At 39.1% G+C, this 22,157-nt stretch overlaps 1 gene segment (V, D, J or C); it reads left to right on the top strand.

The window, feature by feature from the left end:
* The window catches only part of LOC123951549, a 28,284-nt gene extending 8,511 nt beyond the window's left edge, over positions 1–19,773 (top strand). The window contains 4 exon segments of the C gene segment in view: positions 2,186–2,515; positions 11,562–11,687; positions 17,328–17,372; positions 19,176–19,773. Coding sequence covers positions 2,186–2,515; positions 11,562–11,687; positions 17,328–17,372; positions 19,176–19,318 — 644 coding nt within the window.
* Positions 19,774–22,157: the final 2,384 nt, after the last annotated feature.

Genomic DNA, 22,157 nt, shown 5'->3' with positions numbered 1-22,157 from the left:
TCACAGTACCATACTTAATTGAAAGTGTCATTGCATTTGGTTAATTTACATATAATTCACACAGCTTTATTTTTTTTTAAATTAATTTATTTATTTTTATTTGCTTATTTACAGCATAACAGTGTTCATTGTTTTGGCATCACACAGCTTTATATTCATCAAATATATAAGCTCAGGCAGTCTACTGGAAAATTTTTCTGATTATGAATAATATAAATGTATTAGAAGAAATTATTTACTTTGTAAACCAGTCTCTATTTTGTAAATCAATGAAATGATTGTGGCCATAAAAAACAATCTTAATAAGTTTAATAAAGAATAGTGAAGGGCACCTGGGTGGCTCTCCTCTAAAGCAACTGGTCATGATCTCATGGTAGTGGAATTGAGCCCTGAGCTCTGTGTTGGACTCCAGGCTATGTGGAGCCTGCTCAGGATTCCCACTCCCCTTCTTGTTTTGCCTCTCCCCGACCACTCTCTCTCTCTTAAATAAATAAATAACATCCTAAAAAAAGGAAAGTTGAAAAGAATATATAGTATAAATTCTATAAAATATAGGCACAAATCATAAAAAATGAAGAATATTACTTAATGCTCAGTTAACTATCACACTGAAAAAGTTATGGAAGTTCAAGATACCTTTTATCCTGAAAAGAATGAAACCCCAGGACTCTAGATAAAGAAAAGTGACAGGAGATAGGCCTAATGTCTTATCATCCAGATTTTCCCAAGCTCATGATTGGATTATCAAGTTCTTTACTTTGATGAATCAGAAGTGTTCCTAACAGAAACCAAACGTCATAAGATGAAAATCAGATTCTTTAATGTATTGAGTAGGGGCAAAAATTATGGGGATACCATGTACTTTGAAAAATAAATCTTGCTTTATATAATGTGCTTTTTAAATTGAAAACCAAAATATATGGTTGAGGAAAAATACAGTGTTTTCTATTATATTCAGCAAAATACTTTTTGTACTATAAGGAAATTGTACAAAATTAAAACAAGTGCAGTATGATCTAATACCTATTTATAGCATGAATTAAAGAACTCATCATTGTTTACTCATGCAGTATAAAAATCAGGAGCTGTGGGGCACAGGCAAGAATTCTGAGGAATTTTTTGTCCTTTCTTTTCAAAGGAGAAATCCTAGTCTTTTCTTAGGAAATGGCCATGAAATTATAATTCTACCTCCAAACTACTGGAAAGAGAAAATTAATAAAGGATTTGTGTTTCAGTTTGGACTCAAATCGGAATGAGCATTACTATTTAAAATTAATTAATAATGAATGTATATCCAAAGAATATCCCAGTCTCCAAGTGAAATACCCTTGAGAACCATGATATTTCATTATATAATTTCACATTCTATTTATAAGAAACTCTGACCAGAACAGTTAACATTACATCATTATATGTGACTTTATTCAGCAGGTGAAATGAAAGAAAATTGAGGGGTACTACAACAAGTTCAGCAGTCTTAGAGGGCAGATTCAGATTTGGAGGGAATTGCTAAGAGTCAAAATGTGGTGTCTTCTCAGTAAAGCTTCAACCCCAAATGAAATTCCAATATAAAATTAGCTTTTAGGGAACATTTCCTGAAGCAAAACAAAATTCTGACCATTACATTAATTGATTACGTTACTCTAAGAACATTTCTGAAAATAATCAATTTTATTTTCAAATAGAAGTTTTGTGTATATGGCCATTTTGTTTCTAAATTTCAGGCATTGTAAATTATTTGGAGGTGCAGCATTAAACACTGTCCTATTCAAAATCCCACAGTAGTCCAGATATGAGAACAAGATGTTCTATAAAATCAGAAATCAAGGAGAAGAATTCTAGTATTCAGGAATGGGCTTGGAACCCCTATTTGTAACTAAAAGAGTAACTTGATAGATTTCCATTCAAACAAGTGACTGTATTGTTTAAAAATATTCCATGTTTTGATCTAGGCTCTTTCACTTAATGTCTGTGACTTTGTCACGTTTCATAACCTCTAGATGCTCATTTCCCATGGAAACTAAGAAAATAAACACCTCATAACCCCCTGCACATGAAAAGCTACAGCAAGCATTAATTCTATAGCAACTTTCCTCCCCTTTACTATGTGCTGGTTGTTTCCAAACCACACAATGTCTGTGTTTCTCTAGTTATGTTCTAATTGTTATTCCATTTTCTTCAACAGATAAAAGTCCTGATGAAGATATTTCTCCCAAGCCCACAGTTTTTCTTCCTTCATTTGCTGAGGTAGAAGTCCATAAGGCTGGAACATATCTTTGTCTTCTTGAGGACTTTTTCCCTGATGTTATCAAGGTAGATTGGCAAGAAAAGGATGACAAAACAATTCTGAAATCTCAGCAGGGAGACACCATGAAGACGAAGGACACATACATGAAATTCAGCTGGCTGACCGTGACTGGAGCATCAATGGATAAAGAACACAAATGTATCTTCAACCACCAAATTAATAGGAGAGAAGTTGTTCAAGAGCTTCTTTATCCTTCAATAAACAAAGGTATGTGCACATAAAAATGAATACAACCACACAGAACACTTTGTTTCAAAGGGAAATCCCTACCTATTCTGTTAAGTATTTTTTTAAAGAATTTATTTATGTATTTCACAGACAGAGGTTACAAGGAGGCAGAGAGACTGGCAGAGAGAGAGAGAGGAAGGGAAGCAGGCTCCCTGCTGAGTAGAGAGCCTGATGCAGGGCTCAATTCCAGGACTCATGACCTGACCTGAGCCTAAGGCAGAGGCTTTAACCCACAGAGCCACCTTGGTGCCCCTTTTCTGTCAAGTATTAATGAAAACAAATATATATAATATTTCCTCTAATGTTGTTTTATTTAATGATGGCATAAATGTCCCGCTATTTCCCAACAGAATTCAAATAGTATGGGCTTTGAAGGCACCAGGATACCTCACTCAGTTCAGTATCTATTCCTCATTTATTTAGCTCAGGTCAAGATCTCAGGCTCTTGAGATCAAGACCATCGTTAGGCTCCATGTTCAGCAGAGTCTGCTTGAGTTTCTTTCTGTCTGCCTCTTCTCCCTGTGTTCTTTCTTTCTCAAAATAAATAATGAATCTTTAAAATAAAATAGTATGGCCTATGGAACATACAGAGAAAAAAAGAAAGACAAACTCACTTAGCCTTTCTCACATCAGTTTCATCATCCAAAATATTATTGTCACAGTGATATAGTTTCTACTTATTGTATGGATTAAATGAAACAATACATGTGAAAGCACCTAGCAACCTTGCACATAAGAAAGGTTCAGAGAGGGGCACCTGGGTGACTCTGTTGGTTAAACGACTTCCTTTGGCTCAGGTAATGATCCTGAAGTCCCAGGATCAAGTCCCACGAGGGTCCCTACTCAGCAGGGAGTCAGCTTCTCCCTCTGACTCTACCCTCTCTCTCTCTCACTCCCTTACAAAAAAAAAAAAAAACAAAAACAAACAAAAAAAAAAACTTTAAAAAATTATTTCAGAGCAATATCCTCACTTTATTTTTTCAGTGTTCCAAGATTCATTGTTTATGCACCGCACTCACTGCTCCATGCAATACGTGCCCTCCTTAATACCCATCACCCAGCTCACCCATCACCCACTCCCCTCCAAAGCCCTCAGTTTCTTTCCAAGAGTCCACAGTCTCTCATGATTCATCTCCCCCTCCAATTTACTCCAATTCACATTTCCTTTCCTTCTCCTAATATTCTCCCTGTTATTCCTTATGCTCCACAAGGAAGTGAAACCATATGAGAATTGACTTTCTGCTTGGTTTATTTCACTCAGCATAATCTCCTCAAGTCCTGTCCATGTTGATTCAAAAGTTGGGTACTCATCCTTTTTGATGACTGGGTAATATTACAATTCAATATATGGACCATACCTTCTTTATCCATTCATCTGTTGAAGGGCCTATTGGCTCTTTCCACAGTTTGGCAATTGTGGCCATTGTTGCTATGAACACTGGGCTACATATGGCCCTTCTTTGCATTAAATCTGTATCTTTAGGGTAAATACCCAGGAGTGCAATTGCAGGGTCATAGGGTAGCTCTATTTTTAATTTCTTGAGGAATCTCCGCACTGTTTTCCAAAGTGGCCGCACTAACTTACATTGCCAGCAGCACTGTTTGAGCGTTCCCCTTTCTCTACATCCTCTCCAATGCTTGTTGTTTCCTGTCCTGATAATTTTGACCATTCTAACTGGCATAAGACAGTACCTCAATGTGGTTTTGATTTGAGTTTCCCTGATGGCTAATGATGATGAGCATTTTTCCATGTGTCTGTTAGCCATTTGTATGTCCACTTTGGAGAACTGTCTATTCATGTCTTATGTCCATTTATTTGACCTGATTATCTCTTTTTTGGGTGCTGAGTTTGAGGAGTTCTTTATAGATTTTGGATATCAGCCCTTTGTCTATAGCATCATTTGCAAATATCTTCTCCCATTCAGTGAGTTTCCTCATAGTTTTGTTGACTCTTTCCTTTGCTGTGCAGTGGGGTTTTACCATGATGTAGTTCAAAAGTTCATTTTCACTTTTGTTTCCTTTGCCTTTGGAGACATGTCTTGAAAGAAGTTGCTGTGGTCTATGATGAAGAGGTTACTGCCTATGTTCTCCAGGATTTTGATGGATTTCTGTCTCACATTGAGGTCTTTCATCCATTTCAAGCTTATCTTTGTGCATGGTATAAAAGAATGGTCGAGTTTCATTCTTTTCTATGTAGCTGTCCTATTTCCCCACCACCATTTATTGAAGAGACTGTCTTTCCTCCCCTGGATATTTTTTTTTCCTGCTTTATCAAAGATTAGTTGACCATGGGTTGAGGATCCATATCAGGGCTCTCTATTCTGTTCCATTGATCTATGTTTCTGTTTTTGGGCCAGTACCATGCTGTCTTAGTGATCACAGCTTTGTAATATAGCTTGAAATCAGGCAACATGATGCCCCAAGCTTGGTTTTTCATTTTCACCATTTCCTTGGCAATACGGGGTCTTTCCTTATTTGAAACAAATTTTAAGATTGTTTGTTCTAGCACTTTGAAAAATGCCTGCGAAATTTTGATCTGGATGGCATTGAAAGTATAGATTGCTCGGGCTGTAGAGACATTTTAACAATGTTTATTCTTCCAATACATGAACATGGAATGTTTTTCCATCTTTTTGTGTCTTCTTCAATTTCTTTCATGAGCATTCTATAGTTCCTCCAGTACAGATCCTTCACCTCTTTGATTAGGTTTGTTCCCAGGTATCTTGTGGTTTTAGGTGCTCTAGTAAATGGAATCGATTATCTAATTTCCCTTTCTATATTTTCATTGTTAGAGTATAAGAAAGCAACCGATTTCTGTTCCTTGATTTTGTATACTGCCACATTACTGAATTGGGTGTGGAGTCTTTTGCGTTTCCCAAATAAAGTATCATGTCATCTGCGAAGAGAACGAGTATGACTTCTTTGCCAATTTGAAAACATTTTATATCTTTTTGTTGTTTGATTGCTGTTGCTAGGATCACTACTATGATGTTGAACAACAGTAGCAAGAGTGGGCATCCTTGTTGTCTTTCTGATCTCAGTGAGAATGCTGTCAAGTTTTCCATATGAGAATGATATTCACTGTGGGTTTTTCATAGACAGATTTTATGAAGTTGAGGAATGTTCCCTCTATCCCTATACTCTGAAGAGTTTTAATCACAGAAGAATGATGTATTTTGTCAAATGCTTTTTCTGCATCAATTGAGAGGATCCTGTGTTTCTTCTCTCTTCTCATATTGATTTGTTCTATCACATTGATTGATTTACAAATGTTGAACCAAACTTGCACCCCAGGGGTAAATCCCACCTGGTCATGGTGGATAGTCACTTTAATATACTGTTGCATCCTATTTGCTAGGATCTCGTTGAGAATCTTGGTGTCCATATTGGTCAGGGACATTGTTCTAAAATTCTCCTTTTTGATGGGAGCTTTACCTGGTTTGGGGATTAGGGTAATGCTGCCTCCATAGAAAGAGTCTGGAAGTTTTCATTCTGTTTCTATTTCTTGAAAGAATGTCAGGAGAATAGGTATTATTTCTTCCTTGAATGTTTGATAGATGGCCCCAGGGAATCTGTCAGGTCTGGACTCTTGTTTATTTCGAGGTTTCTAATCACTGTGTCAATCTCGTTACTAGATATTGGTGTATTCAGGCTGTCAATTTCTTCCTGTTTCAGTCTTGGAATTTATAGGTCTCCAGGAATGCAAGCACTTTTATGTTCCTTAACTTACTGACATACAGTTGTTGATAACAATTTCTGATGATTGTTTCTATTTTCTAGGTGTTAGTCATTATCACTTCCATTTCAGTTATAACTTTGTTCATTTGGGTCCTCTCTCTTTTCTTTTGGATTAGTCTGGCCAGTGGTTGATCGACCATATTAATTGTTTCAAAGAACCAGCTTCTATTTCATTGATGTGTTCTACTGTATCTCTAGATTCTAACTCATTGATCTCTACTCTAACCTTAATTATTTTCCTTCTTGTGTGTGGGGTTGGCTTAATTGGTTTTTGATTCCCCATTATTTAAGCTGTAAGGAGAATTTGTGTATTTGGGATTTTTAAATTTTGTTTGACTGAGGCTTGGATGACTATATATTTTCCCCTTAGGACTGCCTTTGCCATATCCTATAGGTTTTGGACTGATGATTCTTCATTCTCATTGGTTTCCTTGAGTTTTTTAAGTTCTTTTTTGATTTCCTGGTTGATCCAAACATTTTTGAACAGGATGGTCTTCAGCTTCCAAGTGTTTGAATTCCTTCCAAACTCTTTCTTGTGGTTGAGCTAAAATGTCAAAGCATTGTGGTCTAAGACTATGCAGAAAATAATCTTAGTCTTCTGATATTGGTTCAGCACTGATTTGCAACACATTATGTGGTCTATTCTGGAGAAAATTTCATGTGCTCTCAAGAAGAATGAGTATTCTGTTGTTTTAGAGTGGCATGTTTTCTATATATCTATGAGGTCCATCTGATCCAATGTTTCATTCAAAGATCTTGTTTCTTTGATGATTTTCTGCTTAGATGATCTCTCTGTTGCTGGGGGTGGTGTGTTAAGATGTCCTAAAATTAATGTATTCATATCAATGTGACTCTTTCTTTTGATTAACCGCTGGCTTATGTAGTTGACTGCTCCAATGCTAGGGGCATAAATACTTAACAATTGTTAGATCTTCTTGGTGGACAGACCCTTTAAGAATGATTAGTGTCCTTTTGTATCTCTGAATACAGTCTTTAGCTTAAAATCCAATTTATTTGATATAAGATTCACTACTCCAGCTTTCTTTTGAGGCTGGTCACTTTCAGTCTAGGTTTATCTTTAGGTTCCAAATATGTCTCTTATAAACATCATATGGGTGGGTCCTGTCGTTTTATCCATCTGCAACACTGTGCTATTTTATGGGTGCATTTAGGTCGTTCACATTGAGAGTGATTATCAAAAGATAAGTTTTTATAGTCATGATGTTGCCTATGAAGTCCTTGTTTCTATAGATTGTCTCTGTAATTTCTGTTCTATGTTACTCTTGGGTTCTTTCTTCTTTTATAGAACCCTCCTTAATATTTCTTGTAGTTCCAGCTTTATGGTCACATGCTCTTTTAAATCTTACCGGTCTTGGAAGCTCTTTATCTCTCCATCCATTCTGAATGTCAGCCTTGCTGGATAAAGTATTCTTGGCTGCATGTTCTTTTCATTTAGTGCCCGGAATATGTCTTGCTAGCCCTTTTTAGCTTGCCAGGTTTCTGTGGAAGGTCTGATGTTATTCTGATGGTCCTTCCTCTTTGCATAAGGAATCTCTTCACCCTAACTGTCCTTAACACATCCTCTCTGAATTTATGACTCGTGATTTTCACAATTAATTGTCTGGAGATTGTTCTAGACTCATTGATTTTCTGGGGTGTCCTCTCCGCCTCTAGAAAATGAACACTTGTTCTATTCCCCAGATTAGGTAAATTTTCATCCAGTGTTTTTTCAACTATATCTTCTAATCCTCTCTCTCTCTCCACCCCCTCAGGGATCCCAGTAATTCTGACATTGGAATGTTTCAAGGCATCATTTATTTTCCTAATTCTGTTTTCACGGTTTTTAAGCTGTTTATTCTAGGTCTTCTCCTGATACTTCTTTTCTATCATCTTTTCTTCTAGATCATTCATTTGATCTTCTGCCACATTTACCTCAGCTGTTAGAGTATTGAGATTAGATTGGATCTCATTGATAGCATTTTTAAGTTCTGCTGGATCAACTCTTATTACTGTCCTTAGAGTTTCTATTTTGCCATTAATGGTCTTCTCCATCCTAGTCATTGTCTGGATAATTGTTACCTTGAATTCTATTTCCAACATATTGTTTATGTCCATATCCAATAATTCTGGGGCAGAGGTCACAGTCTCTGAATTTCTCCTCTCTTGGGTGTTCCTCCTCCTAATCATTTTGATAAGGGATGCTTGAGGATGTATACTGGATATATCAAGCATGATCCAGTCAAGGTGCACCTTGCACAGTTTTGGAGCAATCTGGAATCCCCACCAAAAAGAAAGAAGAAAGAAAAAAGAGAGAGTAATGGAGGAAAAAAAAAACTAGCCAAAATGAGCCCGAGAAGTAAGATTTATAAGGTACATAAAGAAAAATACCAACAAGAAGACCAAGAAAAAGAACAGAAAAGAAAAAGAAAAGAAAAAAACAGCCAAAATGAGCTCCAAGAATAAGATTTATAGAGTACATAAACAGAAACTAATACACATAAACACTGACAGAATAAGATGGGAAGGTGTTTATAAACCCTTGATGTGGGCGAGGAAGGTTATTTCAGTTCATCCTGAGTGTATCCTGTTATGTTACAGGGAAATTAAAACTGTTTTATATAGGGGTAGTATTGAATAGGGGAAAAAAAAAAGACTACCTTGAAGCTTATATCTATATCTATATCTATATCTATATCTCTATCTATCTATCTATCTATATATATATATATATATATATAAAAGAAACACAGGTTTAAGTATGAAAAAAGTTCAAGTGAAAAAATTATTATGTAATGTGTTGTATTAAACATCTAGTTGTAGTGATAAGTTAGTTAAAAAAATAACAGAATAAGAATGAGAACAAATTTTTAAAAACATTGTGCTTATGAAATATACAGTTTTGGGGGCAATAATGGGGGCTTAATATATTGTTTTCCCCCTATTGTTGGGGTTATTCAGTTTTATGGAGATCCTGTGGTTATTGTCTTCTTGTTCTTTCAGTTTGTCTTCTGGGGGCAAGGCCTGTGCATTGTTTTTCAGTCAGTTTTGCCTGGGCTGAATTGCCCTGCCACCTATCAAGGGGCTGGGTTCTGTGGAAACCAGCTTTTCAAGTTTTGGTTCTATGGAGGCTTTTGTTCTCTCATGGCTTTTTGTGGCTTTTTGGAGGGTTCATGCAAAGTAAACTGTCCACACCCAGATCTCCACCTCAGAGAGAAGCCTCAGTCTACTTCCCTCTGGATTGTTCAGAATACACAGACTTCCCCTCTGCAAACTCCATTGAACACTGCAACCTGCCATAGGCATTGCCTGCTCCCACCACCTCAGTGGTCATCCTGAGGTCCACACTTGTCTCTGCACCCCCGTGCCCTAAAACTGTGAGCAATATTGGTCCAGGTGAGTCTGATTCTGGTGGCTGCTTTTGCCGACTGTCTGGAGTCCACGTCCATCCTGGGTGCACTCAGACCCAGTGGCAGTGCAGGTCATGGAAGGCTGTGGGCCCAGGGACCTCAGGCAGGAGCTTATACCAGGCTCTCTCAGGTATGGGCAGGGGTGTACCCCACCCCAGTGGTGGTGCAAGCATTGGAAAGCTGCGGGCTCAGGGACCACTGGCAGGAGCCCCTGTTGGGCTCTCTCAGGCTTTGGTGGGAGCAAGCTGTGACCCCCCTGAAACCATGGGCTTAGGTCCGTTCCTGTGGCCACCCAATTCTACCAGTTGCTCCTCAAGAACCTTTGTTCTTCTCGTGTGGTTTTAACAAGACTCCAAGTTAATGCTGGTCTGCGAGCACAGGACACTTTCATATTGTTGTTTACTTCCCAATGTGTCGCTTCTAGTGGCTCCCTCCCTTCTGTTTATCCTCTGCTAACAATCCGAACACTCCCACTCTGCTTTACCCCTCCACTGATGATCTTCTGCCCCCGTAGAAATCCAGACGTGTATAATCTTACATCTCAGGCCGATTTCATGGGAGTTCAGAGTGTTCTAGTAGATATTTAGCTCACTATAGGGGACTGGTTGAAACAGGGTCTCTTACTTCTCTGCCATCTTGCCAGAGTGCCCTGCCGCTTTTTAAATGAAATGTCCAGAAGGTCTACTTTTCATGATTTTACTTGATCAGGAAAGAAGAGCAATTACATATCTTTCAAGAATATTCTTCTCAGCATCACAGTCCTTTTCACTTTAATGTTGATCTACTCAAAGTATGACCCATTAACAATGAGTTACAGGGCACAAAGTGCTGTTCATTTGATGGAACCGAATCACAGCTCAACCTGAAATAGTAATTTGTCAATTGAGGATTTAGTGTAATCTTGTGTTTTTCAGATTTGAATTTTATATACCAGAAAAAGGTGAAGTGTCATAAGTAAAGATTGGGTGAGGCTCACATGCATAAAGTTTATTTCATTCTACAAAATGAATATATTTCTTTCCATTAGTAAAGCTGTTCAGCAAACATTAATCCATTCCTAGTGAATGCCAGGCTGGAAGGGGTGTGGGATGAACTACTATCCCAATGAGAATCATTACCATAATGCAAATAGACTTTTCCTAATCACGCAGGGTCCATTTTGATTCAGGTATGATATAGGCATCATGTCCCAATGGATCCCCATTGGTGTAGAGATCAGTTTAGATCTTGTGGGCAGTCAACTGAAAGTACCCTAGCCAACGGTGATCCAGTAACTCAGTAGATTCAATCACATCCTGGAATAAACAACACAGACCAAGGCTACAGAAGGCTCTTAAGAAGTAGCCAGTTTATACTTTTCACTGTGATTCACAAGCAATTTTTAAGCAGTGGGAAACACACATAACAAGAACTGTGAAGAGCTTTCTCTATACAAGTTTAAATTTCTGAAGTAAATCTTTTTCTTCTTGGAATGTTGGGGGAGGGGGGAAAGAACCCATATGCCTAAAATTGTAACACTCAGTTTAAGGCTCCAAGTCACTAAACAAAGACTTAATACCTAAACCAAGTATAATTTCAACCCTTCAGAAGAGTAACATTTACCCAGTCAACATGGGCATTTCCTGATCAGCCCCAGAAAGATTCCTGATGGATCCCCTCTTTCCCTTTGGGAAGGTGACCTTGCCTAAAATAATGGATACTTTGCCAAGAATTTTCTTTTTCTGCTCCCTCTCTATTGTTAAAAAGATTTCCTTTCCTCTAATCCATTTGAGTTCCCCTCTACTTCCTAGATGGAATGCTGAGTGATTCATTAATAGACTGATTAATAATGCTATTAGATCTTTAACATTTACTTAGTTCCAATTTTTGTTCTTTAACAGGTTTGATGGCTGTGACAGAATCTGCAGTGGACTCCCAGGGACAATCAGAAACAAAGCGAACGACAGAGCTGGTGACCGTGAGTCCTTTGAATTCACGATCTTTCTCACCTGATCCAATGGCTGTGGGTGAGTTCTTGGCTCTATGCTCTATTCTCTTTTTGTTCACACTCCTATTGTAACTGATTTTGCTTTACAGGGCAGGCCAGCTTAGGCTGGCAGAGTGTTATGCTAGGGATAAGTTGAGGTAGCATCTTTTTTTTTTTCAGCTCTGTTGAGCTTGTATATTTGCCCAGAAGGCAACTGAACTGGCTCACAACCAAGTCCCTAAATTTTCAGACCGAGTTCCTCATGTGGAACCCTCAGGAAGTGTCCAGGAGAATTGGTGTTGCATGAGAGTCTTCTTTGGCCAGAGCTCAGTAACATCTCTTACTGGCCATACACTAATGTGTGCATCATTTTTAGTCTTTAGTGTAGACCATGAGTTGTGGGACAGAGGGAGAGGAAAAAGCAGACTTCCTACTGAACAGGGAGCCTCAAATGGGGCTTGATCCCAGTACCCTAGGATCAGGACATTAGCTGAATAGAGATCCTTAATGGACTGGGCTGCCCAGGTGAGCCCAAATTGCAAATCTAAAAGTCCTTTTGTGTTTCAAGGAATTGGCTTGGTAACCACCAGGTTGGAGACCTCAAAAGTACAAAACAGTTCCCATCGTCTAACTTGTCAGGTCCATAAATCTGGAACAACTGCTTACTATCTGGAAGCTCCATGCCTGCTCCCTCTGCAGCTGGACGTCATTCCAATGCCAGTTGGTACATGTTGTCAATATGCCCTTGTCATTGTTTGTATATTTTCTGGGTGGGATTAAGCCTTTCCTGCCAAGAGGCTGATGTCCTCATTGTGGCAAAGACATTGTTAAAAATGGGTTTCCCCTTTGGGGGACACCTTCTGTGAGCTCCAGTGACTAGGGCACATAATTCACAGGGAAAATCACAGGAGCCTTTAGGAAAACCTTGCAAACTTCCTGGAATTGTCTCAGTGTACAAACGTCTTCTGGTCCTTTGGATGTGAGTCCTCAGTGTTTGATGCTCAAGTCTGTCGTCATCAGGTTACAGAATCCTTCTTAGAGCACAATTAAAGGGTCCTCTCAGTCACAGGATGAAGCCTGGTGATTAGGTATGTAAGACACAACATCAGAGGAAGATAGCCCTGGACATTTCCAGTAGAAGTGGGACATTACCAAGTGTTCCTGCTCTAGAACTAATAGTTGAACCTTGTACACATTCCAAAGCTAAAGAAGTCTTCGCCTGACCCCTAGTTCTGCCCAGACACTGGAGTTTCTGAATCAAATTGAGGGAAAGAGAAGTAGCTGACATCCAAAGAGACTGCTTTCATCTAGACAGGGGTTCAAAGCTTCATACTTTTAATATGAAATACTTTGTCCCTCTTTTCTTTTCCTTTACACTGTCAATGGCCTGTACCTCCCAGGTCAATGCCAAGAGGCCTAATCTCTGGAATCAGAGCTACCTCCAGAAAATATAACCCTGGTCCCAATTTCTCTCAAGGTCAAAAAGACATCTCATTGGTTGATTACATAAAGTTATATTGGGAGTTAGTTAGGAATTACCAAGAAGCCACCGGGATTCACTCCTTTGGCTGGCCCTACTTCCTTGGGGAGGGATAATTATAAAGAAGTACAATCAAGACCTTTCCCTTCATTCTTGAAGTTGTTACAGAAGCCCTCCTAAATCAAAGTGTAGCCTCCCCCCAAAAGCAAAAAGCAAACAAACAAACAAACAAACATTACTCTTTGACGCTGACCAAAGCAGTTCTTGAAAGTAAAATAGCCCTTGATTATGACTCAGCTGAGCAAGATGGATCTTTGCTGATACATCTTTGATACACCATGTACCCAGTTGAACACTATTGGGTAAACTAAAACCCAATAACATTAGATCACGGTGCAAGCCATGTGGCTTAACAGAGTTACTCTTTAATAGGGTCTTACTTACTTATTTGATTTAATTGCTTTGAGTCTTTGGGACTATGACAAACATGAGGAATTATCCTGCTTAGAGGCATCATAATAATCTGCCGGGTGTGTTATGTCCTCTCAAAAGCTTTCCATGCAAATTCAAAGTCAGTAATCTCCAAGCAAAGGATCTAAGATGGGAACATTACAAAGAATGAAGAGAATGACCAATTCAAAAATTGTAAAGCTGAAGTTGAAACCTGTGACTATCATAAGGGTTAAGCAAAAAGGTCAAGACCTGTTAATATCACCCAGAGGAACAAGAATGACTGTGAGAATGTCAGAGCAGTTGCTGAGAGTGGTGTTAATGCCTTCAGTTTAGAACCCATCTCTCAGTTCAGCTGAGAGTCTGATCAAAAGGCAGAGTTGTTAAAAAGGAAAACCACAGGCTCAAAATGTACTCAGTTAGCTTAAGGCCACAAGTCATTAAAGTCTTCATACCTACCCAGCTGCAGAGTCAACACCCAGAAATGCAACCTTTAATGAGTGGACATGGGAACTTCCTGGTCCGCACTAGGAAGTTGACAGATTGTCCCCCTCCATTCCGCATAGGAGGATGACCTTGCCTAAGCCAATGGTTTCCTTGCTGATAATTTCTTTTTCACTCCCTATCTTGAATAACCTCTTTCCTATTGGCCTTTGAAGCTCCTCTCTACATCCTAGATAGGACGATGCCTGACTCATGAATAGGTTTATAAATAGAGCCAATTAAATCTTTAAAATTACTCAGTTTTGAATTTTTGTTATTTCCCAGATTCCTAGTTTGTCCAATGACCAAATTCCTGTTAAACATTTACTTTTACCTAACCTTTGATGAAGATCAAATGAAATTATGCCAGTGAAAATGCTTGTTGAAAACACAACATGGATGAGTTTATTCCTATATTCATTGTATTTATTTATATATTTTCCTAAAACTAACTTAAGTAAGATTATAAGTCAGCCCTAAGTTTTCTATTTCCTAACAGAAAGGAAGCAAACGAGCAAGGCATAAATTTAATGTAACCCTTTGGCTGAAGTATCCTGTTAGGTTTTGATTTCTCTAGTTTGCAGAGAAAAGTAGAAAGTACAGTAAGTTTTATGGTGAGAATTTTGGTAAGGGAGAAGTTCCTGTGTATATGATGTGTTTTACTTAGCATTTCTGAAAGGAATGTCTCCATGTTCTTCTCATAGTAACAAAGTTAATTAAGGCATTTCTGTTAATGCAATTCTATAGCAGATTTCTAATACTCGTTCATGAAATTTTCTTTTTTATTTTTACTGTTTTATTTATTTATTTGAGAGAGAGAGAGAGAAAGAGAGAGAGAGAGGGAAAGAGAGAGAGAGAAGCAGATTCCCTGCTGAGCAGGGAGCCTCGTGTGTTGCTAGATCCCAGGATCCAGGTATCATGACCTGAGCCAAAGGCAGATGCCCAACTGACTGAGCCTCCCAATATCCCTGTTTTTGTTTTTGATAAAAACTTGTATATATGTGTATAGATACGTGAAAGCAAAGAATAATGAAATGATTCTCAAAAGAGATAAAACTCATCTTGTCCTCATTTTTGAGCAGCCTTGAGAAAGAGCACCTAGAACACACATACAGGTTTTATATGAAACTTGTTATTTTACTGTCTTATGTCAAACAATACATGATGATAAGAGATTTTCATTTATCTTTTCTAAAGTTTTATTTTACTGACAGTTAGTAAACATACAGTGTTATATTAATTTCAGATATAAATATGATCAATAAAGTCACTGCATGGAAAAAAGGGAGATCTTTAAGGCACTGTAAAGTTAGCTCTTGAGGATATTTTAACATCTAACATCTAACAACTGCAATAATTATCTATAGTTGTATATAGTATTTTATATACTGTATATTGTATATAGTAATTATCTACAATATAATCATCTAACAATTATAGTAATTACAATTATAATTAACATAATTATAGTAACATTTTCTTTCCTGGGATTTACTCAAATGTTATATCTCAAAAAGATTTCTTCAAGAGCACAAGAAAATAAGATTGTGTGGAGTACATAAAATTGCACACCATAACCATGTCTCTGTGGACAAAGATAAATAGAAAAGAAAAGGGATAAAACAAAAGAGCCTTGCAACTCTCTCTTCCTGCATCCTGTGGTCAAAGATCATTTTACTGATTTTTGTCTTTTTATGTATGTTTGGTGCTTTTGTGTTTTGTTTTGTCTTCTACACTATAGGTAAATACAACTCCATTTTTGTGTGTGTTCAGAGGGCTCTAAATGTGACTTGGTCTTCATTCTATCCCTGCAAACAAGTTCACATTCAGGGGTGAATGTGTGGCTCAGTTGGTTAAGCACGGGCCTTTGGCTCAGGTCTTGATCCCAGCCAGGGTCATGGGATTGAGCTCTGCATTGGGCCGCCTGTTTATTTTTTTATATTTTTAAATTATTTATTTATTTGACAGAGAGAGAGAGAGAGAGAATGAGGAAGAGAGGGGTATAAATAGGGGGAGCTACAGGCAAACGGAGAGGGAGAAGCAGGATCCCCACTGAGCAAGGATCCTGAAGGGTGGCTGGATCCCAGGACCCAGGATCATGATCTGAGCCAAAGAAAGCCACTTAACCGACTAAGCCACCTGGGTGTCCCTAGGTTCTCTGTTTAGTGGGGAGTCTGCTTCTCCCTCTACCTTTGTCTCTTTTCCCTGCCATGCTCTCTCCCTCTCAAATAAATAAATAAAAGATTTTTAAAAATGAGTATCTGTAATGAAAAGGTCATTTGCTAAGATGAAAGACTAAGATATCTGAAAGAGATGGTGTTTGACAGTGCACAATGGGGAATTATGTTCGATTTCTATGGGGTGTTTTCTGAGGTGCTTTTCACATGCTCTCACTCATCTAATGCCCACAACCATTCTTTGAGGGATGGGTCTAACAATCACTGGTATAATTTTGCAAGGTACATAGACTTTAAATATTATTTCCTTCTGGGTAAGACAGAGTCCTCCAAATTCAGCTTATATGAGTGTAACTGGGGGATCAGATGACATAATACATGTGAACCTTTAACACAGTGTCTGGCACAGTAATAATCATTTAATAGGTATTAGCTTTCATTCATATTGTTGTCATGTCTGCAAATACCACCACTCCAGAAAATCATGTGTGGTATCTGAGGATACTGATTTGAAAGGTAGGTGATTTGAAAGGTAGGACTGCTTTCTTTTGCTTAGATGGGAAATTGACCTAAACCACACCCCTTCCAACATGTAAGATTCTGCTGTGATTCTAGGCTTGGATGGATTCATCTTGGTAACAGCACTTCACATCAGCAGTGGGTGCTGAGGACTATATAGCAGCCAGTTTCTGGTTATTTTTCCATTCAACAAGTTTGTATAGGACACCTACTTTGCAGTAGGCACCGTGCTAGGAGCTATGAGCAGAGAAGGAAAACAAGATAGTCTTAGGCATTTACCCTCCAGCTGTGGGGGAAAAAAAGAAAGAAATGCATAATACATGAAGTTCAACATGTGCAGAAATATAATTTTGAATTGATTTATTGAATTACACAGACTCAGAACAATCAATTCTGGAATTGTGGGGCTCATATTTGTAAAGGCTCTCCTCTCTGATTACTAATTATTATATCTACCTATCTATCTATCTATCTATCATCTAATTATCTATCATCTATCTATCCATAACACAGACACACATCAAATAATGGATTTGAACAATTGAATAATACATGCACTCATTTCTTTCAGAGCTTGCTGCTATTAACGCCACAAAATCTCTGAATGATGAAAATGGTAAGATTTTGTCTATGTTTGCCTTTATTCTGCGGTAGCATTTTTTTTTCCCTCCTCATCAACATCACCATTGAACTTCCCTGGCTTCTGGGAAAACCTCAGAATCACTGGATCTTGAGCAATAAACTGAATGATGTTTTAAAACAATCTATCATCTCTCAGGAATCATTATCACACAGTAAATGTTGGTTTGGGTGTGAGAGGACTATAAATTAGGGGTGCAGGGATGTGCTCTCAATTCTTTTAACGATGGAATTCATTCACTTCTGTGACCTTTGTTACTACTGAATGAAGAAAACAGGATATGAATTGCTTCTAGATTTTTTTTTTCAGATTGCTTCTAGATTTAAAAAAAAAAAAATTGTTCTTGCTGGAAGTTAATAACATGAACTGACCCTGAGAGCTTCTTGTACAGAAGGTGTGCTGCACTGTGAGTGCATTTTGTTTAATTCTCCTAATACTCACTGTGAAGGATTTTATTCCCATTTTACACAGGAGGGCAATGAGCTAAATTTATTTGTCTCCATACCACACACCAAGATTGAGGGCTTCATCCCAGACCATCTGAATTAAGAGTTCAAATACTATCTTAGTTTTTATTCTTGCTTAATCCCCAAAGCCGAGACTCTGAGACAGGTGTACACATGGGGAGGGGTGTGAGTGCAGGGCTTCTGGTGCCACAGAGTAGAGGTAAACTCCAGTCTTTTAAGTATCAGTTCCATGTCTACAGCTAAACTATTTACATTTTCTGAGCACACCTAAAATGACACAAATAACATCTAACTCAGTCATGGAAGATGTAACGTGACATATGTGAAAGGTCTAGCATAGGAATCTCACTTAGCTGCTACATTGTAAGTACTAGCTCCTGGCGTTGTCTCCCCACATACGAACAAAGGTAATGATGAAGAGCATTGGTTCTAGCTCTGCTGATCCAACCTCCGTGTCCAATATCAAGGGACTTGTGGGCTCTAAACATCATCATCACCTTCTTCGTTATCATCATCTTAATTTATAGTTTTGCTTAATCATTTTGATGTCTTTGTTATTTTTTGCATGTGAATATGCAGAATTTTGTAGAGCAGCTGAGAAAGTGTTCTTAAATGATGTATGGCTGGGATTGAGTTCTGGCTTCTGGTACTTACTACTTACATGAAATCAGCCCTTCTCTCTCTGTCCTCGGTTTATTTGTAAAAATGGGAGTGAAAATAATAATAATCTCATAGGTTATTGAAAAATTAAATAAGGTTTAAGTTTTGCATACAAAGTTGCCAAAATAAGTAACAGCTAGTTTGTACTTAATGGATATTGCCTCTTACTCTTTTTTTTTTAATGAGTCAGATTTATAAGACCCAGACACAATACTGATGTGTTACGAAGTCCAGGTATTGTATCTGTTTTAAACTAATTGTTATCAATGAAATTTCTACAGAACTTATATTGCCTCCTATTCTTCTTAGAAACATGGTAGGGAAGAATGAATGTTCAAAACTATTTATCACCAATGCCTTTTTCCCATTGGATTTATTCATTATAAACATAAACTTACTTTTTATTACTTTGGAAAGTTCTAGGTGAATTTCACAGGTGTTTGAGTGACTTGACCAGCAAACTCTGTTCTGAGTTGTCTTGGGGACGATGGAGGTGGAGATGGTGATGATGTAGGTGTTTATTCTCCAGTTGTGCTGGTGTGAGTGTGTCACTTCAACCTAAGTCATCAGAGTGTATACAGTTACCCTTCACCCATTAATCAGTCCTAGCCTTTCAAAACAACATGGGAAATTAATGAAATGCTTCTTTTAGAAACCCTGCAGCTGCAGCTCATGAACACATCTGCCTACTATACCTACCTCCTCCTCCTCCTGACGAGCCTGATCTACTCCGTCATCATCGTCATCTGTCTGCTTGGGAGTCCAGCACTCAGTGACAATGGGAAGAGTTCCTAACAGATGGTGGCACAAGGTGTCACTTCTTGCCATTGGCTAGTGTCCCTAAAAGTGTCTGCTGAGGATCTAGGGAGACTCCTTTCTGAGATTGGGTTCTTTTAGGTCACATGTGTCTTTTTCTTGTGTCATTATCTGAGAACAGGCTTACAAACCCCTGGGCAAACAGAAGCTTTCACTCTGCAGCTAGAACAAATCCTGCCATGACTCAGGGGTGGGGCCAGGGGGCATCCACAGAGTCTTTTGCACCACCCCCTCATCGGTGTCCACCAGCTCCCAGCCACCCAGTTCCCATGCCTCTGGGTACAGCCAGCATACACCTTACAGCTGCATTCCTTGAACTCTTTAACCAGACAACTGCCTTGAAGTCTTTATTTTATGCACCTGGAAGCCATCATGCTTGTTACCTGACATTTGTGTGTTTTTCATAATAGGCACAATAAAAGCAATCAAAAGTCTTCTTTGGCCTCTGTGTAATTTATTTGGTGCTAACTGAGAGTCCAAAGTAAAGGACAGCCTGACAACTGAGTCTTCCAATTCAGCATCACTTGTAATAATGGTCAGTTCCACATTTCTAGTTCTTTCTCTGAGATGGTCCTTATCATGCTTTCCTTGGGGGCACTGATCCTAGGTGAGCCACAGACAGTGAAGGTTTCCAGGTTATTTCTCCTTCAAAGTTTAGCAGATTCAGACTCATTTGGTTTAATACACTCTGGTGGTGACACTATAACATGTCGCATGACTGGTGGCTGCGCTCAGACCTGTCCCAGTGTGTCACAGGCACTAAATTTCCTGAATTCACAAGAAGCCCCAGAGATCTGCACTAACACTGAAAAGGTAAAATGGCTGAGGGGTTAAGGGCTTGACTTCTGAACTCCAAATGCTTTGGCTTAAATCTTGGTTCTATAGCTATTTGAACTCTCTGTGACATAATGTTTTCATGTGTCAAATGGAGTTGAAGTGACCCCTCTCTTGGAGTTGTGTGGATAAAATGAGTTAACTTTCCTAGGTACCTGTGAGTGCTCAAAAACATTAGCCTCTACTGCTGGCAGCTCTAAGTTAGAAATAAGAGAAACACACATGTACACATGCACGCACACTAACAATTAGGGCACTCATTAATATGTGTGTATATTTCTACACACATGGATGTAAAACAAAATATTCGGTGATTGTTTATTTTTCTATTTTTGTTATCAAATTCATTTAACTTAGTAACTTCAGCATATTAGAATTTAAACCATATGTCATCTAAAATTGGGAAGGATTTTTTCTTTATTTACAATCAGATTCAGTTCTTGTAAACAGGAGCTTTTGGATACCAATTTGATGTTCCCATGTGGAAAAAACATAAAGCCCACAAGATACAAGAAAGAGGAGATTTAATATTGATCTACTCCTTGTTAAAAATTTCTTCAGACCTCTTAGGACAAATGTCTGGACCCACTCAGACATGTGGAACTATTTCTGCACGTGGAAAGCATGGAGGCACAGAGAGAAACCAGCAAATTACTTAAGCCCTGTGGGCTAATGTCACTACTAGGGTCCTAGGCACTGTGTCCTGTGACTTCCAACTCCCTAGCACTTTCCTTCCCAAACTGGACCTGGCCTGCCCTGCACTGGGAGGTGCATACAGGGGGAGGGTGGTGGTCATGGAAACAGTGTGGGTGGAAGGAGGGTGCTATGTACCCCTTCAATTGTGGTTGATTCCTGCAACTGCTTGACGTCAAACTGCCCCTGCTGGTTGGGGCTCTGCAACCACTGGCTCTGGTGTTGAAAGATGAAATAAGAACAGTTAAACCACAGCCAACTTTGCTCATTTCCAAAAGGCCACAGCTAATGGAAAGAAAATATGCATCTGCACACATTCTCCTGCTCTCAAATATACTCTCTGACTGTGGGTGATGGTCCCTCTATTTATACCCAGTCCATTCTTGTAGCTGCCATGGGAGTTAGGATTGTATGCCCAAGGCTGCGGAGTTGCTGCACACTCAGTCCACTCCGACGACACTGTTCTGAAGGAAACAGCAGAGATTTCTTGCTAAGCAGGGTGACAGAGTCCCATGCGCATGAGGTTACGAGCACAGGGTGACTGTAGACGACACAACAGCAGGTGCTTCTTTCCTCACAAGAGCACATGGACATATGGAGGCTCTGGGTTCAACTGTGTCACTGAATTTCACAGACTGAGTCATGCCAGTCCCCTACAGGGACAAGTGACTGCAGAGCCAGGCTGAGCAATGCTCAGTAGAAGACTTGCACAACAGATAAGTGTGTTTGGGGGGGTGTGTGGAGGAGAGGAGGGCTGTTCAGTGATGTGAGCATAAAAAGTAAGTGTCCACACCCACACCCCACCCAAGCATGGAACAGATTGTGCCCAATGCCGGGATCCAATCTGTCCAGGCCTTGGGGAAACAAAACTCTACTGCAGAGATCACTGCTTTGGCTTTTACAGTCTGACTTCACAAAGCATATTCCCACCATAACCTCACTCCTCTTGTTCTATACTGAGAACCAACTTCAGTGTGAGCTTTGGCTTTCTTGAGCATGGGCCCATGTTACTCCTTCAGCCCAGCATATGGGAGAGAGCTCTTTCTCAGTGTCAACTATAAATTCACCTCTTGCTTGGACATCATCAGTGGACCTGATGTATATTTGACTCCCCACCTGACACAGGATATTATGTGACCATACCACCGAGTTCTGGAGATTTGGGTCCCAACGCCAGAATGCACATACCCTCCTCGCCCCCTTCTCCACCTTACAAAACTGTTTCTGGTTAATCCTCAGACTCCCACACCCCTCCTGGTGGCACTTCTGTCATTTGGTCTATTCTCAGAAG

This window comes from Meles meles, chromosome 10 (genome assembly GCF_922984935.1).
Source record: "Meles meles chromosome 10, mMelMel3.1 paternal haplotype, whole genome shotgun sequence".
Classification (NCBI taxonomy): Eukaryota; Metazoa; Chordata; class Mammalia; order Carnivora; family Mustelidae; genus Meles; species Meles meles.
This window is presented reverse-complemented; position numbering and strand designations above follow the sequence as displayed.